The sequence below is a fragment of the Cydia strobilella genome, chromosome 22, assembly GCF_947568885.1.
Source record: "Cydia strobilella chromosome 22, ilCydStro3.1, whole genome shotgun sequence".
NCBI lineage: Eukaryota > Metazoa > Arthropoda > Insecta > Lepidoptera > Tortricidae > Cydia > Cydia strobilella.
In genome coordinates this window covers 2,529,422-2,557,161 of record NC_086062.1, presented here as the reverse complement: position 1 = coordinate 2,557,161, position 27,740 = coordinate 2,529,422, and the positions used below count along the sequence as shown (strand labels likewise).

Genomic DNA, 27,740 nt, shown 5'->3' with positions numbered 1-27,740 from the left:
TAATTAAGTGAGCCCGAATGTCACTAATAATTACTAAATTAGTAACTAAGTTTTAGGCGTGTGGACGCTAGATGAGATGTATGGCAATTTTATCCCCAGAAATCTTTCTCTAAGAAATGCTCCTAGCAAATGGTGCTATATTTATGCGGAAACTAATTTTCTTGCCCAGTAGCATTGACCCATTTATTTTTAATATCGGCATCTTGTGGTAACCTACAATAATTAATAATAAAGAAATAGAAAATATAAAACGTTTATTCATGGCACATTGCATGCATTGTACGCATAAGTGCATTAAGTACCTAGTCTAATTATATTAACGATGAAAATATGATGGGTGTAAAAAACAAAAACGTATGTAAAGGAATACGAAGGTTTGAAAGGTTGCCATGAAATGACCCCGACTTAACTTAGTGCTTGATGACCAGAGCTGCCATATTTACTAAGACATTGATTATCCCAAATAATAATTAGAAACGTGTCTAAAATAATAATTTATTACCGAACTACCAAACATCAAACTTGAAATATCGTAACTTTAACTTTATCGATATAAATATCGACATTGCGCAGCATCTGAGTAGCGAAGTTATTTGACATTTAGGATAGCGAATATTCCAGATAAACGTAAAGAATAGTGACAAAGGATTGTGAACTCTAAGTTCTAACTGATAAAATATAGATTTACTTAACGAACATTCGTAAATAATGCAATAGAAACAGATTTTTCGTATTTATCGGATTATATTTAAATAAATAACCACCGGTGATCGGAAATACCTCCACGTGAAAGATTTTTTAAACCGCTGTGATTTCTGCAGCTTAATACTGCACAATACGGCATTTTAAATTTAATTATCAATTTTTGTTAGACGAGCGTACGTACGACGTGAATGTCATTCGAGCATGAAGTTTACACAACAACTGAGCATAGTCTGTGCATAAAGTGAGTCGGTCGCTACTAACTGTCGGATAGACGGGAACGCCCACTTGCCATCTCCATCCTACTCCGTGGGTTAAACGGTAACGTATTTGACTGATAATAGTTTTTCCCTCCACGTGCAATGTTAACACAACTTACGTTGAGGAATTCATGCGCGTTAGCCATCTTGCCGTGTATCTGGGCCTGGAGTGCTTTCAGGACGGCAATGTTGTCCTTTTCTCCGCCGTCCTCCACGTACGATGTTAGCTGCAATACTCTGAAAACAATAGGACATTATTACATAGTCTGGTATTTGTTGGCTGAATCGCGCGGTTGTTTTATGCGATAAACGCATGCGTTAACTAGAGTTTTGAATGATTCACGGTTAGTTTCACTAGACTTATATTGACCGGGATATAGACCGTGATTACGTGATTAGGTAATCACGGTCTATATCCCGGTCAATATAAGTAGCGTTAACGGAATGTATGAAAAATTACAATGTGCTTTTTAAAATATGTCTCACGATAGTTTAATTTCGATGAATGCGCTTACCGCTACGTTTACCGCGTAAAACAATATAGTGTTATTAGGTTGTCTAATGTAAAATGTCATTTTTCCTACATTCCGTTGATCGAATGCGTTTATCGCATACAACAAGCGCGCGCTTGAGTGTTGTTTAAAAGGGTGAGCGAAGCGAAGACGGGTAATCCCAATTTAGGTCAAATTATACTGTTTTCAGCAAAACTAATATATTTTTACTGGTAATCAAAGATAGATTTTACTCCGTAATAGATGGATACAGTCTAAGGAAAAAACGTACCTCGAAAATCACGAACATTTGATTCTCGATCAGATGGCGCCACTAGTTTTGGCCTTTTCTCGTATAGAGGGCGTTGACGGTTTCGTTTGTTATTTATAATTTTAACGCAAATCCGTTGAAAAACATGGGTTAAAATCATATAAAAAAAATTAATGCAAATAAAAAAATCATTTATCCATATTTAAATACATTTGAACGTATTTTTATAATACTTCATTTTTAGTTTTAAAGTACGTCGATAGATGGCAGTGAATTTACTGGGGTTACAAAATTTACTATGACAGTACCGCTCTATCTTATTATATCCACTTTGCTGGTAATTTACAAACCTTTCAATATACTTCGCGCAATGAAAATTCAGTATTCAATATATTTATTCATTGTTGTAACGTCTAAAGCACCCATAATAAAGTTTCAGTCTAAACGTAAAATACATATAACAGTAATATACCCTACGAATTAAATCAAACGGAAGGTAAGGTGCTTTTCTACTAAAATACACCTAACTTTGAGACTAAATTCATACTAATATTATAAATGCGAAAGTGTGTCTGTCTGTCTGTCTGTCTGTTACCTCTTCACGGTTTAATCGCTGAACCGATTTAGTTGAAATTTGGTATAGAGATAGTTTGAGTCCCGGGGAAGGACATAGGGTAGTTTTTATCCCAGAAGTCATCCTTTAGGGTGTGGGGGGGTGGAAGTTTGTATGGGGAATCGATAATAAGTAGAGGGGATAAAAAATTAGCTACCCAAATTACTAACTCCACGGAGACGAAGTCGCGGGCAAAAGCTAGTTTAATTATATTTACCGTATAATTTCATGAATTTCATCAGCCATCCTCTGGGCAAGGTAGTTTCTGTTCTCGGCCGCCTCTTCGATGCCTTTGCCACCTGCCAAAAACGAAGCACATCGTTAAATAGAAGACAAATGTTGAAAATAGATAGGGACATTAGGCAGACCTAAATCACAGATGATATTAAGTTTTTAATGATTCACGGCTAGTTTCACTAACCGTGAACCCGTGGTCACCCGTGAACAAGATGCATGTAACTGCGTCGAAATATCGGGAGCTCAAAAACAATACAAAAGGTAATCACGGTCTATATCCCGGTGAATATAAGCACAGATGATATTGTTGCAGTATAATATGTGGCATGGCATATCATGAGGTACCTTATAGCAACTGCGTTGAGATTCCATTACGATACAGAAACTACATATAAATTCAGTGTCTACAGATGTAGGACGCTGCGAAGTCATTTTTACTTCTCATGCTCTGAAAGACAGTCATTGTTTTTCTAAAAGGTGTGCAGAAAATGATACGTTTCTGCACTAGAGCATTTTACGTTCCAAGTACGATTTTTATACGATGAGCAATTAAAATTTGAGTTTAAATAGATTTGTTATAAAATTTCCATTCTGATATTTAACTCCCCATTCCATAAATAACGATACTTTTGCCTAAATTGTTAATTGAAAGTACCCTCAAGAAATACTATAAAAAATTATACTGTCATGTTTAAAAAAAAACTCATGCACTCTCCTCATATTCGAAATAAAAAGTAGAGTGTTTAACTCGGGTAGAAGGCATCATTTCATCCCTTGGTTAACAATCTACTATTGTATGCTTATTAAAAGTTGGGAATGCGTTCATAACACCGCTGGATTTGCAAGCGACTTCCGGTGCCCGGTCCTCAGGCAGGCCGTACGCCATTTAGCCACCTGTAGTATCAAAGTCGTACCTTCAGTGAGGATATGTATGTATATCTTCATAGAGCAAATGAGCACAGGAGCCAACTGCTTTACGCTTTCAAGACACCGCGCCAAGGTTTCAGCGTGAGGAGGGTGGGTTAGTTCCGCTGCGCGAGCTGCTACCTACAGACAGACAAACATACATTGGTCTTAGTAAAACATAGTAGATATAAACCCCGTCCTGTACCCGTCTATAAATGATGACCGTTTACAATTTCTTCCGTGGAGTTTAAGTGTCGGTTGCACCAACCGTTTGTCATCGTTAAAGAGTTCGCTAAATTTTATAGCATGGAAAGTTCCATATTAAACTGCCGCGGCGCGCCGGGTCCCGTTGATCAGTCTGTCAAGTGCGAATGATGCAACTGGCACTAAGGGTCGGTTGCATCAAACTGTTTGTCATTAAATAAAACTATGAAAACGGATTATATCGCGTATATTGAATTTATAATACATCCCGACGTTTCGAACCCTTTACAGCGTTCGTGGTCAACGGATGACTGAGGAAAAATTACAAAGTGCAAAAATACCCACATACTATATATAATGAACAATCATAGACTATAAACTTTAAGGCTGGTTGTACATGCAAAATCGGTTCATAAGGCTAGTTATACACTACAATTATTTTCAAGTAAAGATATATACTATACTCAATTTGCAAAAGATAAGGGATTTGCGAGTATAGCCGCTAATGCTTGAACGTATTTGGGGCATTTTTCTATGAAAAGGGACCTTATTGTCGATGGCGCTTACGCCGCACAGCGTCGCGCAATTCTCGCGGGATTGTATTTATATCAGAGCATCGACAATAAGGTCCCTTTTTATAGAAAATACCACATTTACCTCTCTAGCAGCTCTCGACAGCGCCGGCGATATGTCCCTCAGGAATTGCACCAGGTCTTCCATAGTATCTATTACTTCTGCCACGCCAAGGTAATCCAGCACCTAGGGAAATATACACAAGGTTCTATTTACTTTAATAAAAACATACGAATATATCGCAGAACTGAGGAAGCTTTAACAGTCTGCTTAGGATAGAGTATGTTCTAAGGATTTGGAAATACTAATATTGGCTGAAATTTTCCCGATGTGTTACTAATGTAAAGCCATCATAATCCAAACAAATTGCAAACCCTAATTCGCTGGGGAGAGAATCACTTAAGAGGCCCACTAATTACCAGTCCGCCGGACGATATCGGCCTGTGAGTTGTTCAGAACTGACAAATTTTTGTTCTAACTGACAGGCTGATATCGTCCGGCGGACTGATAATCAGTGGGCCCCTAAATATAAATGTAAATGTGTGTATTGTATCCTGAGCTACTTTCCTAGAACATGAGGTTTCTCAAAGTGGGATATGCAAACGTTTCAGAGATTATATATATTTCCAGTAAACCAGCACATGACAGGCAAAGGTAGACTGATTCTTAATCGTCTAAGTACAAGTAATTCGTAGGTATTAAACATCTTTAAAATCCTGGTTTAACAAGAGTAGACGGCCAAGTTTTGAAGTTATAATCTAAATGTACCTTTTTGCATTCCTTGACAATTTTCCTGACTTCAGACTCATCGAAGCAGAGGAGAAGAGCCGACGTGCCTTGGAGGATGCCTCTCGAACCTTCTATCAGCTTTTTCCTGCAAAGAACATAAATACATGACCAGCCCATTTATCACATATGACGCTTCCAAAAAAGTAAAAAAACTCGCTACGCCCGCTTGCTCGGTATTAATATTAGCACAAGTTTTCTGTGTAGCACAAGGATTAGGGTGGAATCACATCTATCAGCATCGAGCCGCATTTTATATATGAGAAATCTCTTGTTAACATCACAATGCATGCATATATTCAGCTTTCCAATGCACCGTACGCGTCTCGATGCTGATAGATGTGATTCCACCATTAAACAACAACTTTACCCCCTTGTATAACAAACAACTATTACCTTGCGGGGCCAGAGTAAGGATCAGCACGTAGCATATCAGAAGCTTGTTGTAGTAGTGTGGCAGCTCCTTCCACTCTTCGCAGGGCTCCGGGCATGTCGTGTCTGAGGATAGCGTCGTCTGAGGACTCGATGGTTTCGTGGCCCACCTGGATAACAAGCATAATATGGGGCATTTTCTACGAAAAGGGACCTTATTGTCGATGGCGCTTACGCCGCACAGCGTCGCGCGGCATTGTATTTATAGGTATATCGGAGCATCGTTTATAATGGCGTAAGCGCCATCGACAATAAGGTCCCTTTTTATAGAAAATACCACATATCAGATGCACGCGACGTATATAGTTCGTATTAGTTTGTTAAACACAAAAAATTACAAATAATAAAACAAGAAATAATCAAAAGGGGGTCCCTTTGTTTGATAATTAATGAAAGTTATAATGATTGTCATATTATCATTAGTGATAATTCTGAAACCGTTAACTTTTCAGGATTTTCCTCAGGTTATCCTATAGATATAGATAGGTTAGGTTCGGTTAAGTTTGTTTTATGGCAATCCTGAAAAGTTACGCGTTTCTGAGAAAAACCAAATAATGACACGAAAATGTGGAAAAATAATACATTACGACTTAAAACTATATGGGAAACAATAGAGACCCAATTAAGAGTAGTAAATTGCACTAAAGCTACCTATAGTGCAATTTTAGCCTAGCTAGGCTCTGTAGTAGACGTTAGAATTTTCAGAAGGCTGGCCGCATTGCAACGCTGGATAGCAATGCTGATCCGTTGGGACAACGTTGCTGGCATCTTCGTGTGGGACAGAGACAGGACTATAAACGGCCTCTCGTGTACGGAGTCAGCTATGTTACCTTGACGAGGTTGTTGACGGCGAGCGACACGGCCTGCACGGGCCGCGCCAGGTCCGGCATAGCGTTGCCATCTTCGGCCTCTTCATGTAGGATGACCAGCCGCGAGACCTAGAAAAAGATACAGCTATTACTTCAGTCTTCAGGTATCATAATATGATTATAAAAATGTACACTGAAATAGATCAAGGCCTCCAGTGTCCAGGGCTGGGATCGAACCAGCGAACTCTGCACTCGTGGCAAATGCCTCAACTACTCGGCCACCCGACTCACGACTGCAATGGATCTAATTTTCTCGAGGGAATGAGCTGTTTTTGTGTCTGACTAATTAAAAACATCTCTGGAAACACTAACGGATTAATTGAAAACAAATTTCGACATCCGAACTGGAAAAAAATATAGCAGAAAAGTACTCATTTGTACTAAATCAAAGGGTGAACTTAAAGTTTAACCGGTACTGTAGGTACGAGTAGGTAGGTACGGTAAGTTTAAAACAAGAAATTTGACCGAAGCTTAAAAACACCACTTGCACAGTTTAAAACCAGGGGGCCTACGGCGAACCACGTTCGACGTGTTGCCTCCCTGTCACATTTACGTACGAATTTACAACTGCGAGAGAGAGGCAACAAGTCGAACGTGGTTCGCGGTGGTTCTGAACCTAAATAATTGAAAGGAAATGACTTAGCATACAACGTATATCTTAAGTCTTCAACTTTCACCGGCCTTATCAGTTTACGCGATAACAACACTTACTTATTCTCATCGTGTGCCAACATCTACAAACAAACCCATAACAGTCAAACGAAAATCTACTCTATCTTAAATGGTTAAGGTTCAAAATATAAAAAGATAGGTATCTAAAAATAACGAGAGCGCGATTTTAAACAACACGCAAACAAAGATTCATAATCACACGGCATTTTTTGAAAATATAACAAGTTCATTCAACAGCTTTAGCACCACCAGCACTTTTAAACAACGAGCTTTTGAGTGTTGAACTTTTGAGTCTCGATTAGTTGAAATTTGAGTCTTAATTTCCTTAATTACTAATGTAAAAGCGGGCGGAGCGGCGGAAAGCGCCGAAATTTTAAAACGTAATAAATATAAGAGCCTCGGTAGAGAGTATCATTTCGTTCCATTTGGAGTTGAAACTCTAGGTCCATGGGGTCCCAGCGCACATAAGTTGTTTGCAGAAATCGCGAAGCGTCTGGTTGACGTAACTGGTGACCGAAGAGCTGACGGCTTTCTCGCACAACGTATCAGCATTGCGATACAGCGGGGAAATGCCGCCAGCATCCTTGGTACAATGCCTCAAGGGCCTATTTTAGATTTAAGCTAGTTATTAATTTCGTTTACGTAGTACCACTGTATATATCTTGTATGTAAATAAATTTGTATTTTATTTCCTTAATAATAGAGTTTGCATTCCTTTAAAACTAGCCATCAGGATGTTTCCTAGTCACACGCCTATTCAAGCGGAATTAAACTTTATGACATATATCTAAAGTTCAAAATAGTTTGTTTCAAAAGTACTGAGCATTGCAGAGTGCTTGTATAGTAAAATCAAACACTCGCTGCACGCGAATACGTAATGTTCTCTCTGTCACATCTACCCGCCGTAGGTAAGTGTGACAGAGATAACACTACGTATTACGTTTAATTTTACTATAGTAAGTACATTGAAGTGAAAGTAACCGCATGGCGCGTTGAGATCTCGCGTATTTTGATACCGATTCCTTATACTTAAGTATTCTGAGACAGTAATGTCAGTGTCTAAGGTCAGCAACATGGTTTCGCATTCGACTCGAATCGTATTTACTCGAATGATTCGAGTAAATATGATTATATTTCAGTAATGTGCCATACCAAAGAAAGAGATGCAGATACCTGCTGCTATTTGGTGAATACAGTGATGCTGATCGTAGAAAAAATACAAGCAGGTATTTTGTCTAAGCAAAAACTATAATGGAGCCATTTTCTTTTTTTATAAAGAGTACCTTATTGTGATATTTTCTATAAAAAGGGACCTTATTGCCGATGGCGCTTACGCCATTATAAACTATGCTCCGATATAAACTTACAACCCCTCTGGTGTTGTGGGTGTCCATGGGCGGCGGTAATCGCTTACGATCAGGTGATCCGTCTGCTCGTTTGCCTCCTATTTCATAAAAAAAAATACAATGCCGTGCGACGCGACGCTGAGCGGCGTAAGCGCCATCGACAATAAGGTCCCTTTTCATAGAAAATGCCCCAATCTAGTAGTTTTTTAATGTTTTTTTTTAAACATACTATACAGTATAGTAAAGTCTATACTACGTGAGACCAAGCAAAGTTGGCAGCGATTTTGATAGCCCAGGCTGTGCAAGTGTTATTTTAAACGTCAAACTTCTATGAAATTATGACGTTTACATTACATAACACTTGCACAGTCTGGGCTATCCAAATCGCTGCCAACTTAGCTTGGTCTAAGGTCTAACTTTAGATGTCTGAGAACAAGATTAGAATTAATGTATTTATTGTAATGAGCTGAAGTTTGACGGGAGGGATGACGCCGATGACTGAAAAGAATTTTCTTTTTTACCATGTTCATGTGACCAGCTGACGGTCTTTCCACAGCGATACAATTGGCTGAAGATTTTGTTTATTCACAATAGCATCTAAACTATCATCTGACAAAGTATCAAGCGGGAGGCGATGACATAATTTTTTTATAGACTTTATTTGCTGCCATTCGTCAACCCACCAACGGAACGGCAGCTGACGTTCATGAGGGTTCATCATACATAGCCGTTAACCACTATACGAGTTTTCGCCCGGGAGGCGATTGGTCATGGAAATCTGTTCCTGGCCCACGGTCTATATATTGCCAAAGATAGATATAACTCCGTAATAGATGGATACATTCTAAGGAAAAAACGTGCCTCGAAAATCACGAAAATTTGATTCTCGATCAGATGGCGCCACTAGTTTTGGCCTACACTCGTATAGAGGGCGTTGACTGTTTCGTTTGTTATTTATAATTTTAACGCATACCAGTGAAAGAACATGGGTCAAAACCATATAAAAATAATTAATGCAAATAAAAAAATCATTTATCCATATTTAAATACATTTTAACGTATTTTTATCAATCTTCATTTTTAGTTTTAAAGTATGTCGATAGATGGCAGTGAATTTACAGTGGTTACAAAATTTACTATGACAGTACCGCTCTATCTTATTATATCCCCATTGATATTGCTTAAAGCCGTTACTGTTAATATGATAACTTGATAAGCTACAAAAAAACATTAGAAAACTAAGGGATTCAGATCGAAGGTCATTGGGGCATGGGATCCCCTTAACACACACGTGTCCATAAAAGTTTTATGGTCAGCAATTAATAAACATTGTTTTAAATTGTTTCTAAGTAAGCGCTGGTGGCCTAGCGGTAAGAGCGTGCGACTTGCAATCCGGAGGTCGCGGGTTCCAACCCCGGCTCGTACCAATGAGTTTTTCGGAACTTATGTACGAAATATCATTTGATATTTACCAGTCTCTTTTCGGTGAAGGAAAACATCGTGAGGAAACCGGACTAATCTCAACAAGGCCTTGTTTCCCCTCTGGGTTGGAAGGTCAGATGACAGTCGCTTTCGTAAAAACTAGTGCCTACGTCAATTCTTGGGATTAGTTGCCAAGCGGACCCCAGGCTCCCATGAGCCGCGGCAAAAATGCCGGGACAACGCGAGGAAGATGTTTTAAATTGTTTCTAATTGATATACTCGCCATAGTATTGCAAGACCGTAAACAGGCTATTAAATGTGACGTTTTCAAGTAAAGAGTACCACATTGTCGCTTACCATAAGGACGAAATTTGCTAGTATCTTTATACAAATAACCTGTCAGAGCGTCCTTATGGCAAGCGACAAAGTGGCACCTTTTGCTTGAAGACGACACAAATATAAAGTGTGTCACAAATATAGGTCTACAAATCTACAATGAATCGGTACCTGATAAGGACAAACTACTCAATGACATATTTATAGGTATATTTAATACCTCCATTCATCTGTGACTAATTGATTTCTGGAAATATACAACGTTTCTAATAACATATTCTAACAACATGATGACATAAAATAAAACTATGAAAACGGATTATATCGCGCATATTGAATTTATAATACATCCCGACGTTTCGAACCCTTTACAGCGTTCGAAACGTCGAGATGTATTCAACATACGCAATATAATCCGTTTTCATAGTTTTATTTCATGAGTAACTATCGCGGTAACTGAAGACAATATTATGATGACATAATTTATTCCTATGTAAAGTTTCAGATGAGGGCAGGGCAATAAATATATACAGAGTGGCTAAAAAATAAAATAAGTGCATTTTCGTTGCCAGGGAAGTTTTGGGGTTGTACTGAGCAACTTTTACTATGGGACCAACCCCGAAATCTCGTGTACGCTCTTACACCGACAATAAAGTCGTTTTCACATATTTTTGAGCCATTTGTTCTGGATCGATATTTTTGCCTTCGACTGTACAATTTGACCCAAAAAAGCAATTTTTCCAGTCTTATTACATAACTAGACTTATATTGACCGGGATATAGACCGTGATTACCTTTTGTATTATTTGTGAGCTCCCGATATTTCGACGCAGTTACATGCATCATGTTCACGGGTGACTGAAGATAGCGGGTGGGTGTCAAAGTTGTGTAGACAGCGCTCTGTCTATCCTCATTCTTGCGCGTCGGCTGCGTTCACTTTCAACGTTACCAACGGTCGCATTCACACTTGTTGGTCCGGTCGCGTTCACACTCGTTGGTCTGTCCAAACACACTACACTCACGGTGTCACTACGCGTGTTTGATTCGGATATCACTGGTTTTTTACACAAACAAATCACAGGATTCCACACGTTTGACTTTGACAGTGACAGTTTGACATTTGAAACTAACCGTGAATCATTCAAAACTCTAATTATTACATAACGTCAATAAGGATGTATGGTTAAAAAATAGTTGCCAAATCTTGCACCAAAGTTGCCAAATAAGCACCACTGCACTTTGGTTGACGGCGTGTAAAGATTTTATCTTTTTACTACGATCATTAGTATCAAGGGTTAGAGACCATTGAATTGTTTTTGCCAGCCATTTGCACAACTATAATGCAAAAAGACTTCATTCATGAATGGACGCCTACACATAGTCGATACTCTCTACATATAAGGCCGGGTGCGCACACGCAGCCGCTCCTAATCCGACGGTTCATTTACACATTTTTTGTGTGCATGCTTTAAATGGTTGGGAGGATTGCGCTCGAATGGGCCGTCTGACCGGCGGTGGTCAGCGCGAAGCGTGTAGCGATCTTATTATTCAACTGGTATAGTTGTTCAAGCAATGTCAGTAAATAAGAACAAAAAACTACACTCATCCCATTCTTCTGGGCGCCAGCAACAATGCAAGACAAAGACAGTATGGCTCTCTCCGTCTACGCCCAGAAATGAGACAGTCCCTTGACAAACTATATTAAATAACTCATGACATTCTGCCATCCAACTTCGTGCATGACTCCGGCGCACGAACCTTATCACCAAAAGTTAGATCCGTTTTTTATGTTCCACCAATCATCAAAAATTAAAACAGTTTCGGTTTTATAAGATCAATCAAAAGGGCAAAATATCAAAGTCTAGTTACTTAGGGGTATTATTTGAAAGAGCTTGTTTCACACTGGGTCCACATATATAGGTAAACGTTGGTTTCTTACGCGAGCAAATGGTCGCTGGTAAAGACACCTCTCTATGCACATGTCAGCTAAACCTGCACCATAGTGATCTGTTTTTTGAAGCAATAATGTTTTCATCGGTTTTCTCGGTAGTTTTCTCCGATTATATTTCGTTTTAATTCCCTGCATTGGACGGGTTACTTTGACTCAGATACTTTTTCGCTCGCTCGCTTCTCGCTTAACGCCGCCGGTCGGACGCCGGCCTCCTCGATGCCTGCCGCCTAATAGCTTTTAATGAATGAGTAGGTCAGTTGAGTACTCTTGCTTTCAATGGCCGCCTGTTCCACCGCCAAGGCACGTAATATGTTCATATTTCATACGAGTATTTCTTGGCAGCGAAGTTTGTATTTTTCGGGGAGAATTGCGTATTATATTATTGAAATCCCTTCTAATATTATGAATGCGAAAGCAATTTTGTATCTTTTTTTTTGCATTAGAAAGAACTCCACAGAAGTAAGCGTGCAATTTTTATCAGGCTACTTAATTGGTAATAATAATGGAATTATCTAATGTAGCCTGGTCATTGGTCTATACTTATAATTAACTTGCAAAAAGTGCCCGATTTGGAACCACAAGCTTACTTCTGCGAAGTTCTTTCTAATGCTAAAAAAACCTAAGCTTATCTGTCTGTTACCTCTTCACGCTTAATCTGATTTTGACGGGTATGGAAATAGTATGAGGCCCGGGGCAGGACATAGGATAGTTTTAATCAACCTTCGTCATTATTTTTCCAATTTCCTTCCGTAATATTTCCCATTTTTAATTTCGTGCCGTATAAGAAAAGTTATCACGGGACACGGGATCTATCATCATTTGTAATCCGCCATTTAGCTATTTTTAGCTCTAAGAATAAACAATCTCATCAATAAAAATAAACGAAATATCACCTTTATATCTCCAATATTTCCACCCCTTCACAATTTCCCTTGTATTCGTACAAGACAATCTTCATTAATGGGCCATAAAGGCGCGGCAGGGCGCGGCGGAGGGTAGCGGGTTCATTTCCCGACCCGTAATGGCATGACATTTGGTTCCGCTGCCGCGTTAGGGGTTACATAAGCATTTATGCTGTTGTGTCTATACAATAATAGTCTATCAACTCTATCATAGCGCCTTACGTACCATAAGGTTCCGTACCCAAAGGGTAAAAACGGGACCCTTTTACTAAGACTCCACTGTCCGTCTGTCTGTCTGTCAACAGGCTGTATGTCATGAACCGTAATAGACTAGACAGTTGAAATTTTCACAGATGATGTATTTCTGTTGCCGCTATAACAACAACTACTAATAAATATTTTTTTTTTTTCAAGATGGGAGTACGCTCTTTTGAAGGTATGAAGTTTCGTCTATCGCTCAAATAAGTATCTAAATCTAAAGCAAGAAAATCTAAACTTTACCATTATTCATAGCTTTGACATGTTTTTGAAGAACTTTCTCGTCAAGCATTATTATGATGTCCGTTGGCAACACCAAATGCAAACTCGTTGAGTTATCGCAGTTGTTCACGGCCGTCGCAAGGTCGTGTTTTATTTATAGTTGGTCAAACCAAATTGTCAGTAAATAAGAAAAAAAAAACTATACTCATTCTTTTCTTTTGGGTACTAGTACTAATGTAAGACCAATATAGTATGATTCTCCCTGTCTATGGTTAAAATGAGACAGTCCTTTGACAAACTATAGAATCTGTGCGGAAAGGGAAAAGTCGTGGAATAAGGGAACCAATACATTCTATGACATCTCTTTCCGCACAGACTCTAAATGAAAGTTTGTTTAAATTTACAAAAACGAAAACCGACGGGAAGTCATATCCTTAAACTACTTTTCCTTACACCTTCTTTTGGGTACTAGTACTAATGCAAGAGTAAGACCAAGATAGTATAATTCTCTCTGTCTATGGTTAAAATGAGACAGTCCTTTGACAAACTATAGAATCTGTGCGGAAAGGGAAAAGTCGTGGAATAAGGGAACCAATACATTCTATGACATCTCTTTCCGCACAGACTCTAAATGAAAGTTTGTTTTACAAAAACGAAAACCGACGGGAAGTCATATCCTTAAACTACTTTTCCTTACATATGTTTTGTTTATGTTAGCAAGTGATCCCTTCGCAACTGACTTCAAAGAAGTTTCTTATTTCTTTATTGCACCATGGTAATTACAAGATGTTAAAAACATGTAAAAAGTATCTCATGAACCCGGAACGGGTATGGCAGGTAAAACTTAAAACTAGGACTAGTGCTAATATAAATATTAAATTAATAAAAATTATAATTATTTACACAGTAACATTAGTTGGTACAAATATCGGAATAATTTAAAAAATCGTCAACTGCATAATAGTTTTTATTAATAAGAAATGCCTTCAACTTTTTTGCAAACGTTTCGTCCCTCTCCTCTGACCTAATGTAGTTTGGAAGATTGTTATAATATTTTGCGGCGGCGTATAGGGGGCTGTTTCGGAATAGTTCTAGTTTCGGTGCAAGTAATTGAAGTTTGTTTTTTAACCTTTCATTTTGCTGTTTTTGGAACAAGTGCATATTTTTCCTCACAAACATGGCTAGTTCTTGTTAATAAGAGAGCATATTATGATGTTGGCAACACCGAATGCAAGCTCGTCCAGTTGTCGCAGTAGGTCACGGCCGCCGCAAGGCCGGCGAGCTTCGTGATAAGTGTTTACCCACGCGGAGACTGTGTCATGTCATATGTTAGTTCCATCATTATCGAAATTAATGTTGTACGTTACGTTTCGTTTCTAATCTGACGTTAACGATTAGATAGCTAAAGGGATTATTTAAAACAATAATGCTACGATGCTACGCTACGAGTCCATCTATATTGACTCTAGACTTGATTGAGAAGTACAGCCAGATATCTCTCTCTCTCTCTCTCTGGTCGTTTCCTCATAACTGAGGATCTTGTTCATCACCATCTGACCTACATTACATCTGGAGTGTATGATTTGCTTCCATCGGCTTCTGTTCATCGCATCCTTCACTACAGAGCAAAACTTAGAGGAAGATGAGTTATTTAGCTGGTCCGTCCATCTGGTGGGAGACCGGCCTCTGGCACGTTTGCCATCCGAGTTCCCGACTTAACTTTTCCAGGCTCTCCTCTCCCCTTCGGACTATGTGGCTGAAATATACCAGTATTCGCTTCGTGGACAAACGGGTCTTAATTTTAAGCTGATCGAGGATTGTAAGTAGTAAGTTTGGGACTGTACATAACAGCCAGATATAAATGGAAGAAAAATAATGGAATTGTTTGACAGCAATTTATTTTATGAAGAAGATAGGTTTTAGACAAGTAAATATGCTTTTAGGGGTTAACTATGTTTTTTACTTAGCTGTTTTAGCGACAGCTTATAATGGCTTACATTATAAGCTGTCGCTAAAACAATTCTAAGTCAATTCACCGCTGGAAGTAACGGCGACTCACCAATCACCGGAAATGAAAATGTCAAGAGCCGGAACATGACATTTAAGCTCCCTGTCTGGAATCGGAGCGAGACATTTTGAATGTGAAATCATTGAGAGATATAAAAGTCCACTTGTGAAAACTGTTTTTTTGTAGGGGAATGCACTTATTTTTTAGCCACCGTGTATAATTGATATACAACAAACCGTGTCAATAATTTTTAGGGTTCCGTACCCAAAGGGTAAAAACGGGACCCTATTACTAAGACTCTGTCCGTCTGTCTGTCACCAGGCTGTATCTCGTGAACCGTGATAGCTAGACAGATGAAATTTTCACAGATGAGGTATTTCTGTTGCCGCAATAACAACAAATACTAAAAAAGTACGGAACTCTCGGTGCGCGAGTCCGACTCGCATTTGGCCGGTTACAAAAATATCAAAAAAAGCAAAACACACCGACACAGATATTGACAATATTAATCTGTGTTGAAAAAATCATTCCTCTAGCTTCAAAAACCACGGAGGAAACAGTCGAGTACGTTTGTATGGAGAAATGACCACTCCTGTTGGCTCTTAATAATGATAATATCCAGAAAGGAAAGTGAGGACTACGTTTTTATGGAGAAGCCGCCGCGGCCTATCCTCTTAAGAGATCCAATAATCTCTCTAACGATATGTCACTATTCCCCGCCCCCACTATCCTCTAAACTTGGACATCATAATTCTTTCCACAAATAATTTATGTCAACGACAAAATCGTCTCGTTTAATAGCCCGCTATAACTATAACATATTCGGTATTCAAATTATTTTCGCCATATGGCCGGCGCCTACGCTCGGCCGTGGACTTACCTGCATAGCTGAGATTTCTTCACTGCTTCTATATTGTACGTATACATTTGACCGAATAGTTCAATTGATAAATAATTTTCACGTCAGCAGCTCGAACAAGCCTACTTTCGTCACTCCCTGGAGTGAGGAAAGTGCGAATTTCCTCACTCCAGGGAGTGAAAAAAAGAAGCTTTTTAATTTAGTGAAGGCCATGAACTGCCACCATATTTTTTTATTACAATTTTTTTTGTTCTCTGCATTATTCTGTGTAATTCGAAATACATATCAATATGTTCTCACTACTGAGTTGAAAAATTATGTGTGCAACACGAGAGCAAAGTTATTTTACATCTCGTGTTTTTGAGTCCCTCGCTCGCTCGCTTTGCTCGTGATTCAATTATAGAATCTTTCGCTTTCTCGGGACTCAAAATAAACACTCGCAAGAAAAACCAACTTTCCTCTCTTATTGCACAAATAACTATTTCTATGGATAAAAATTCTTAAGTTTGGGACTGTACATATATTACGTGAGACGATTAAGATTAATGTGATGAAAAAACTATGACGAAAAAACTGACTACTTAACCTAAAAAAGGCCTCTTTTCATTTAAAATTTTACAAAAGTATGTCAATTTCACAAAATACCAATACCAATTTTATTCTTCCCTGTTTGGCCTAAAGGTTGACTGGTAGGTAGAGAATGCCGAGTGGTATCAAGTCCGCCTTTTTTAAATGTATATTTTATACTGTGCAATAAAGTTATAATTAAAATGAGTAGGTAGGATGATAAATACTAAGAAAAGCATACAACCCAAAAGTTAACCCAACTCATACTGACGCATTACATCTTATAAGGATAAAAGACCATAATATTATCGAGAAATTACTCAGAAAACACGCCTGAATGCCCATAAAGGCTACTAGACCGACATAACGTCATCGATATGACGTCACTGAATGACGTGTTCGAATACTGAATTTTAAGTGCTCATTACTGTTACTAGCAGTAAGATCATAAATAGAACACGAAATTACTAGCAATCATGATTAGTGATTGGATTGGGATATGATGCCCTGTATTTAACTATAACATTGTTAATTTTGTATTAATCATAATCACTAGGATATATGATGTGTCAGCATTAAGCCTAAAATATATTTGTTTTACGTTAATTACAAAAGATAAACATGTTCAAACGGACAAAACACAAAACTCTATTTGTTAGACGACGAATTAAACTGTGCTGAAAAAATTGCAGTTTTCACCACGTTGTTTTGATTTTCACTGTCATTTATAAACATTGCAACACTTTACAATGTAAAGACAATTTAAGTGACAACCTGTCGTGTTGATGTTGTTAACAGTTACGAACAAAACACGGCGGCCGATTGAGAAACACCATTCTAAATACGAAATTAGGGAGCATAGGTAGAAATAAAATACAACCAAGCTAAAAAAAGACTTGTCGCGAAAACAAAACAAGCAACTATGAAAATGTCACATCAATGCATGCGTGCAACGAATAAATAATGTGCCTTATTAATATAAATATAAGATACAAATTAGTCTGACGCAATAATGCACTATAACAATTTTCCAAGCTTTATTTACGTTTTAAAAACAAACGACGGCCGATTGCGAAGCGTTCTAAATTTAAAATTCGGGCGCCAACGGAAGGCGCGAAAATCGACGGTTAAACAAAACGAGCGCATGAGTCAGTGGCGGGAACAGAAATATTTTATGGCACCTGGCAACATTGCATTGGATTACATAATGTGACCTTTGTCGATATGATAATATCAGTGATGAAATCATTTGACGAGGTGTTACACGGAAGTATTACAATTGGCAGACAGCTACCTAATTGAAAGTTCGCCACTGTGTACGAAAACGCTTATAAGCCGGTAAATGTTGATGTTCTATAGACATGAATCACTATAATTTCTATTGTTGTTATTGTTTATACTTTGTGTGATATACTTGTGGAAAGTGAGTGTTGTACGACGACACTAGTTGGGAATTGGGAATGGCTTACTTTCCACGCTTGAATCACAAATAAGAAATGCATTAGGCATGTGATCGTGGTAGTATTTTTCGCATCTTTTTAGGAGTAAACGTTAAAGTCGATTGTATCGTTATAGTGACGATTTATTATTAGAACACAGTTAGAACATTGCATTTTCGATCGAATCATCAATAAGAGGGGCTTGTCGCATGCCAGCCGCAAATAGCCTGAAAGTGACACTATGCAGATTGCAGACTATCTTTTGCTCTTGCCGCTTTTAGACTTGATTAATGCAACTTGCAAGAATTTAGTGCGACTGTAGCAGACTTACGGCTTCGGTACAGTCAGCAACTCAGCACCAATCCAGCAAGCCGATCAAACATAGTTCCATTGACGCTCCACTATCGCAACTCCAAGATCATTTATTTGTTTATTTTTTTAGCATTATCCACGCTACTCGTGGTAATTATAAAGTCATATGATGATATTATCCCGTCAAAAAAATTCTAACGACAGTTCCACATTTTTGCATTCGGCTGGCCCAAAATCTCCATGACGTGCGATTTGCCTCAACCCCCTCTCCCGCGCCTAATCTAATCACGTAAGATCTTTCAAAATGTGTATTTTATCGCGTTTTTATACTATATTTTGCAAAAAAAAGTCCGATTTTTGGCTTGATTAAATACTGGACTCCCCACGTAATTAATGGACGCGCCCTTATAGATTTGTAAACATTAGGTAAAGTAAAAAAAACAACAGTTACTAAAAAATTGCTTACAGTGTCCTGACCCAAGACCGAAGTCAATGGAAGAACAAGATTCGAGCCCTACACCCCAGCAGGGGGTAACAGGAAATGAAGAAGAGAGAATACAGTGTCCTGAACTTTCTGGAAAATGAGAATTATTTGTTATTCAATACGGTATAACACAAAGGTAAGATAGACAGTGATATGAGCTAAGAAGGTAATTAACAGGTGTGTCCTCGCCGCTTCCGCCGGCCCCGGTTATTTCGGCCCTTCGCCAGGTTATTTCAGGAGTCCCTAGCGATTGAAGGCTGTATGACAGCGGGAACAAATGTCTCGAAAATAATCAAAATCTTTGTTGGAAACTACTGCTACATGACAGGAATACTTCCATGACCAAAAGTATGTATTACCTAAATAAGATCTCGGGCTTTTATTGAAGATCATTATTAAACCTAGTTAGCCATTGACGCTAGTCGCTACTTCTCTCTAAGTGAGCCTATGCTCATCTACCATTAGTAAAATGTCCAATCTCGACTTAAAGTGATAAATGTTGTTGTTATTATAATCGTATTATATATTTTGGCAGGGGTCTCCAATCAACCCGCAAGCCTGCTAATATTTGGACGATTTTCACGCAATTATGCGTAAAAAAATCACGTCGCTAATGGGTCGCGTAAGGGAAAGTCGAAACAGCATTCTGAAGGTGATTGCTAACAGATTTAGCTGCCCCATAATGTGGCACTGGATGGAGCAGGTTAGGTCTACTTTGACCTATATCAAGTGACCTAGGTGTATATAAAAAAAAATGTAATTAAAAAATAATTAGTGTAGGTAACTAACATAGCTTTTAAGTTAATGTAACTAACCATATATGGACTTGTGGGTCTGAAATAAAGATATATTTAATTTAATTTATTTAATACCAATCCTGCCGGCGCAGAGCCAAATTCCAAACAATCCACCGAATAATGGAGGCTTGGTCGTGGAACTCAGATCAGAAAATTTTGGTGCTCTAATAATGTAAACATGAATGTCATGAATTAGATACCTTCAACATCTTAAAATATATTTTTGAATGTCGAGTTTAAAGGTTACACACTTGCCTGTATGTTTGTAAACTTGCCAATTGTCATAATCCGTAACTAAGGAACCGTTAACGTGATTTCCACGGTTCGAATAGGTATGCTCGCCAAAGTATATGTATATACATAGATTTATATTTCGATAGAATAGAATACGGATGGAAATAGCGCAATGCAGTAACTGTTAAACCGTTATTAGATATGTGGTAAAAATAACTCGTGTTTTGGGTCAGATAGGTCGAAAACTATCAGGTGTGCCTCCATACTGTTCATTGGCATTTGGAAACCGTATTGCACGGACATGAGTGACATGACGTTTAGCAATCAGTTATTGTGAGTGAGTACCAATTATATTTTATACTTAAGTCGTTTTTACTCCTTAACTTAAAACTGAAACACTCAAAAGAATATTCGGACGTACGTCGAACATGTGAAGACACTGATAAGAGATACGAGTAGATTTCGTACATCACACTGTACCGTCCTAACGATATTCTGCAGGAAATCACTTTTTTTAACGCGGAGTCCATCGCTTTACTAAAGTCCTACCTACTTTTCCTAACGCGGAGTCTATCGCTTTACTAAAGTAAAGTCCTACCTACTTTTTTTAACGCGGAGTCCATCGCTTTACTAAAGTCCTACCTATTTTTCCTAACGCGGAGTCCATCGCTTTACTAAAGTCCTACCTACTTTTCCTAACGCGAAGTCTATCGCTTTACCTAATTTTCCTAACGCGGAGTCCATCGCTTTACTAAAGTCCTACCTACTTTTATTTCACTGCCTACCTACATGCATGTCAACAATAGCTGGGCAAGAAAAATAAATCTACTTAACTACTATTACTGAAATAATCAACCACATAATTCGTTATTCCTAAGACATAAATGTCACCAATAACATAGTACGTACGTCTCAATCTCATCATGTCACTGAACCCTGCACCACGCTCTACTGAACAAGAACAATAGTTCCCTTTAAATAACAAAAGTAAATCTCACTTCAAAAATTACAGTCACATACGTCTTTTTTCCATGGATCAAAAGCCGATGTAACTTTGGAAGAACGTCAGATACGACCTTTTTCAATTAAGGGATACAGATCACTTCATTTGCACACAGCTGTTAGGTGTCAATGACTTTGCCCTTTGCAAATTTGTTGTGCGAATATAGACTTTAAAACCAAAGTCTGAAAGGCAAAAATGCTTTGGTTACCAGTTGACATTCGATATACAAATTTAGAGTTCATTTTTCGAGTAAAACAAAAGTAGCCGAATGCACGTCACGTGATTAATGAACGACCCCGTACGACGATAAATATTGTGGTTTTCTTTGACACCCGTCACAAACTTGGGGGTAAATGTAGTAAGTCTAGGTATTTTTATTTTTTAGACCCGACAACGGAGAGGGGTAATTTTTGCTATCCTATGTATGCGTGTCTGTGTGTTCCACCATAGTATCTAAACTATTGAGTCGATTTTAGTGAATGAGATATTAACCGATTGAAATCGGGTAGCACTTATTTTTAACCGACTGAAAGAGTTGGTTTTTAGGGTTCCGTACCCAAAGGGTAAAAACGGGACACTATTACTAAGACTTCTTTGTCCGTCTGTCTGTTCTTCTGTCTGTCTGCCTGTCACCAGGCTGTATCTCATGAACCGTGATAGCTAGAGTTGAAATCTTCACAGATGCTGTATTTCTGCATCTACTTAATAACAACTAATAGGTACTAAAAAGTACGGAATCCTCGGAGGGGGAGTTCGACTCGCACTTACGGTTTTACAAACCCTAGTGGGGTGAAAGATTTTCAAACGTTTTTCTTGTATGTATGTACCAGTAATTGTACACTTGGATGCAAATAAAGATCTCTTTTTCTCCGATAATATAGGTATAGGTAATTTTATATTTAAATAGGTACTCTCACTATCTTTCGTGGTTTCTCATAGTTTCACGTCATTTATGTTACGAGTTAAATGAGCTAAGCAAACAAAGAGATCGAGTACGTGTATGGGAAAGTTTGCAAGCAGTAATTATTATTTCAATACATAATTAGAATTTCATGAGAACTAGCGCCAAGAGAAACAGGAGGGAAAGAATGGGAAGAAATGGGAGGAGACCTTTACCCAAACGGGATCCATACCCCAAGAAAGGAGAAAAATCAACAGAAACAACAACAGCATAAAAGCATATTTTAACCAAATTTAAAAATTAAAATTAGAAACTAAATAATTTAAAAGAATATGGAAACAAAGAGGCTATAATAATTCATACTAATATTATAAATGCGAAAGTCTGTCTGTCTGTCTTTCTGTCTGTGTGTTCCCTCTTCACGCTTAGACCGCTGAACCGATTTAGATGAAATTTGGCATAGAGATAGGTTGAGTCCCTGAGAAGGACATAGGATAGTTTTTATCCCGAAAATCATCCCTTAAGAAAGTAAAAAGCGGGGTGAAATTGAGATAATCAACGAAGTGCCTGCTAATTTGTGTGCATAATATGTTAAAATTTAGATTGCTATGAGATATGCTATCAAATACGAACTAAATGAGAAAACTTTTAACTCTAAACTGAAAAGCCTATTAATAGAAAATTGTTATTACACAGTCGAATCATTCCTGGAAGATAATATGTTAGATAAATATGACACCGAATTAGTGTAAGACTGTTAACTTGACATATTGCTGCCATCACTTTAATATTAATTGACATTCATTTAATAAATAATAATTATAATAATTTGACAAGTTAATTCAATCAGACATTATTATATTGGTGCATTGTTGACGTTGCTATTGTTGAAGTTACTAAATTAATTTATGAGACTAACTAATACACCACTGATACGCTAATATGTTAATTTTATTATGTTACCTTAATTACAATATGTAAATTAGAATTAATAGAATAGAAAAACTGTACTATTGTGTGCCCTTACAGGGTGTCATGAACTGGCTATATAAAATGTAACACCTTATTATGTACATGACAATGCAATATTGAATAAATGACTAAATATTTTCCAGGCGCTATTCTTACTCTAGCTGCGGTTACTAAGTTCACGCAGACGAAGTCGCGGGCAAAAGCTAGTAATAATATAATCCGCACATATATCAGCAGCAGAAGTAGGCGTAGGAATGGTTCATACATTCTCAAATACAAATACACTCTAAATCAGCAGTTCCTAACCCGTGGGGGTAAAACTGGCATTTTACGGGGGTACCTAATCTATAAGAAAAAATATTAATGATTATGGAGGAGGGGTAAAATCGAGTCCCTAGTTAGTCAAAGGGGTCTCAGTACTAAAAAGGTTAGGAACCACTGCTCTAAATTAATGTTTTTCACCTTGGACCACTTCAAAGCTAATGGGGAAGATGTTAGAGCAATTAAATATGTCCGTGAACTGCATCCAAACATATGATTTAATTAGGGTTGCCATCTCTATAATTTGGTAACCAGGACAAGACGCGTGAAATCCCCGGATTTTAGAGCTCAGAGCCCGGACATGTCAATAGGTTTGTCGTGTCGCAGTGCCGCGTATGTCGCGGGCTGCCAAAGACTTTAAACTTAAACCTGGACTACAAATGAAGCCCGGCCCGGACGCTCCCTGGATGCCCTCTAAACTAGGACAAATCCGGGGAAACCCGGACGGATGGCAACCCTAGATTTAATGATAGGTATTCAATCCTCACTGTGCCTCAGCTCTACCCGCATACAATTTTGTTTGTGTCATTTCCTAAACTATTTTCAGGGGCTGATAAATAAGACAGTAAAAAATAAAAAAGTATCTTCATTTAAGAGAGGAAGGCGGGCTCAACTGGACTCGGCTGGATAGAGCCGGAAGTATTAGTGTAAGGCCTGAGTTAAATCAAATTAAATGGTAGGTCTTACCTTCGTAAATATTACTTATAAAAAATATTATAAGTACTTATAACTTTCCTCCCGCGGACGCTTCGGCTGTGGCAGGGCTCGGAACCGGTATTTTTTAAAAACCCCGAAATAGCCCATTTTAAAATTTTTTATGCTCATTACTTAGGACTGAATCATGTATTTAGGAAACAATTTTACATTATTAAAACGTCCCATTAAAAATGAAATTATAAACAAAATAATTTTTGAACGTAATAATACCGGTATTTTTGTATGGAGCAAATACCGGTTTCCGACCCCTGGGCTGTGGAATGAGCTCCCTGCCGAGGTTTTCCCGAAGGGCTACAGTATGGGGTTCTGGTTCTTCAAAAAAGGAGTGTACAGGTTTTTAAAGGGTCGGCAACGCGCATGTAATATCTCTGGTGTTTGCAGGCGTCCATAGGCTACGGTGACTGCTTACCATCAGGCGGGCCGTATGCTTGTTTGCCACCGTCGTGGTATTTAAAAAAACTTACATCAAAAGTTGTAAACATACTTACATTAATAAGAACTTGTTATTCACAACTCAAACCTTACAATAAAGGGAACTTGTTATATTCAACACTTACAACAGTGACACAGAATACGAGTAACTAATAGTACTACCGACAGTGACTCAGTTTTCTCAATATAATTCATTATTGGAACTTAAATGATGAGTCATCATTCACTCGTTTCATATCTGTTACTTTTTAGGGTTCCGTACCCAAAGGGTAAAAACGGGACCCTATTACTAAGACTCCGCTGTCTGTCTGTCTATCCGTCTGTCACCAGGCTGTATCTCGTGAACCGTGATAGCTAGACAGTTGAAATTTTCACACATGATGTATTTCTGTTGCCGCTATAACAACAAATACTAAAAAGTAGAAACCCCTCGTAGAAGTAGGAACCCTCGGTGCGCGAGTCCTATTTTTTTATTTATTATGGGCACATGGTTTATGGGCCGTGATGGTACTTAGTGGCTGTTGTCATGTTTTTTTTAATGGTATCATGTTGCAAATAAGCATACAACATACCTCATGGTAAACAGTTACCATAGCCTATGGATGCTGGCAACTCTTGAGGTGTCACATGCATATTATTAACTCTAGAATCCTGTACTTTACTATTTTGAACACTACTTTATTAAAACATTTAAAACTTTAAGTATCACATTAATTAAGGATTTTTTCATAGAAGCACCTTTTTACACAATTTATTTGACATGTCACCAAAAATACTTTTCTATTTATGTAATTACTTACTTACTTACTTACTGCTAGCCTTTCTCCGCAGACGTCTTGTCTGGTTGCCCTTGGCATAGGCCTCTCCCATATTCCTCAGGAGGAATATTTATGTAATTAAAACTTGCCAACACAAATGAAATTTTGATTCTCTAAATGAAAATTCAAAATACAATGGAATGGGAGACCTTTGTATAGGTGTCTGGGCCGCTAGAGGTTATTATAAGTTGTTCATATACACGGTGGCTAAAACATAAGTGCATTCCCGTTGCCAGGGAGGTTTTGGGATTATACTGAGCAACTTTTACTATGGAACCAACACGAAATCGCGAAAAAAAATTTGGCTGTTTCATACATTTTGGCTGGTCCATTTTCTATGGGAGGGTAATTTTTTTTTGCGATTTCGTGGTTGGTCTCGTATAGTTTCGCATAGTAAAAGTTGCTCAGTATAATCCCAAAACCTCCCTGGCAACAAGAATGCACTTATTTTTTAGCCATCCTGTATTGTAGCAGGTAGACAAGTTTATTAGTGAAAGCACTATTCTTTGCACCTAATCATTTCAAAATTTTCAAAAACTATTACATGTGATTTATATTCTATATCTATTGTTTTCTATGCATTCTAGATAGTTAATATGCATCTAGTGTTTAGCTTAGGTCTTATGATACAATTGCATAAGACCTTGGCAATAGAAGCAAGGTCACACAGATAATACTGCTCTTATCATTGAGCACCTTTACTTCATTTAAATTAAATGTTGTTCTACTCCAGCACTCTTATTTGTAGACTAACGGTTAAAACTTTACGGGCCTGATTCAGTTAAAATTATGTTTTGTCCCTTTCTCACAAATACATAAGTCAAAATGACAGATAAAGACAAACGATTCATAGCTGGTTGAGTACTAACCATTTTTTTTACACTTGTGATATATATGTATGTTATACTACATATTTAGTATTGTATGTATGTATGCTAGTATGTATTTTATTATATAATGTTATTTATATATTTTATGAGTAGACAATATGTTGCAATAAGTCCAAATTTGTGCGGCAATTTAGGTTTATATTCAAATTGCGTCAAGTGAACGAAAACTAGAGCTAGACGAACACTAGTGCAATGTCCCTAGTTTCTGGATGATTCGTGCGGAGCTGTGGCGGCCGTTGGAGCTAATGGCTTGTGGTGGGGTCCGTCCCCCGCGCGCCCGCGCCCCGCGCGGTAACTTGTTGTCGTAGACACATTAATTCAAGGAGTCAATACTAGAATTTATTTGCGACAAATAAGTCCTCAATATCACTGTGAACACGGGGTAAACAAACAATTTCCAAGATTACGCTTTTAAAACAATTGAATTAAATAATCATGGCAGTTATGATCTACAACAAAGAAGTTCATCTAATCATCATCATCATCATCATCATCATCATCATCATCATCAATGGTAAGCTGAAGGAGTTTATATTATTCAAAACAACAGCATCATTGAAATCGCTCGTGAAAATTGGTTTAGTCAAGACAAGAATTCGACGTCATAAACATCAAGATAACACGAAAATGTGACGTTTTCAACCAAAAGGTACCACATTGCTGCTTGTCGATAAGGTTGATTTCTAATTGAAGCTATATGGAAATAGCGCCTTACTGACAAGCGACAATAAGTACCCTTTTGGTTGAAAATGGCACAAATGTTTGGTATGAGCTCATTCTCGAGGCAATATAAGACTTAACAACTATCTAGCGTTCGAAATAACCATTTAGCAGTTGATAAACTCGTTAATTAACAAGGCTACAAACAACATATAACATATGATACTCTACGTATGGAGTGCGAAACGCCGGCCGACCAAATATAGCTATTACCGGCGACTTCAGCCCAGTTACCAGCTACCGATGACATAATCCGTAAACCGAATACATACGGTAAACAATAAACGAAAGATTCGACACCTACACGAGAAAACTAGATCACTAAAACAGTCTATAAATACCAAAGTTATTTCGTAAATAACGTAGGACTTACCTGTTGCGCGACCGGTTCCAGTATACTCTCGATGATCTTCGTGTGAAACACAGGCATCTTGGATGTGCACAGACACTATTTTAACATTAGATAATAAACACAAATAAGAAACAAGTAGAAATGGTGAACGGAACACAACCAAGCGCGAAGAAGGATATAAAAATACTGACGGCGGGGTGGAGAGGAGAGGGAGAGGTGGGGAGTGTGACGTTTGAGAGTGATGTTACCAGTAAATAAATTTGGATACTACTAATGATAAAAAAAAAAATGTTTAACAAATTTCAGTGATATTTTTAGTTATTTTATATATTCATTAGTTATAAATTCTTAATGGGTTTTAATCACTAAAAATTGTATAATACGTAATAAAACGTTAATATTGTAGTTTTCCTTTTTAAATATTATTGTACGTTCTGTAAGTTTGTCTATCTATCTAATTC

The 27,740-nt window shown here is 37.9% G+C and overlaps 1 protein-coding gene across 4 annotated transcripts in view; it reads right to left on the bottom strand.

Annotated features, from left to right (window-relative positions):
* LOC134751396 (vinculin) overlaps positions 1-27,451 on the bottom strand; it is a 48,802-nt gene extending 21,351 nt beyond the window's left edge. For all 4 annotated transcript variants that reach the window (XM_063686781.1, XM_063686782.1, XM_063686783.1 and 1 more), the window contains exons 1-8: positions 27,301-27,451; positions 6,306-6,413; positions 5,440-5,585; positions 5,026-5,131; positions 4,342-4,443; positions 3,489-3,621; positions 2,555-2,636; positions 1,082-1,199 (exon numbers count right to left, since the gene is read on the bottom strand). In XM_063686781.1, coding sequence (XP_063542851.1) covers positions 1,082-1,199; positions 2,555-2,636; positions 3,489-3,621; positions 4,342-4,443; positions 5,026-5,131; positions 5,440-5,585; positions 6,306-6,413; positions 27,301-27,357 — 852 coding nt within the window. In that variant the 5' untranslated portion in view covers positions 27,358-27,451. The remainder of the gene's footprint in view (positions 1-1,081; positions 1,200-2,554; positions 2,637-3,488; positions 3,622-4,341; positions 4,444-5,025; positions 5,132-5,439; positions 5,586-6,305; positions 6,414-27,300) is intronic.
* Positions 27,452-27,740: the final 289 nt, after the last annotated feature.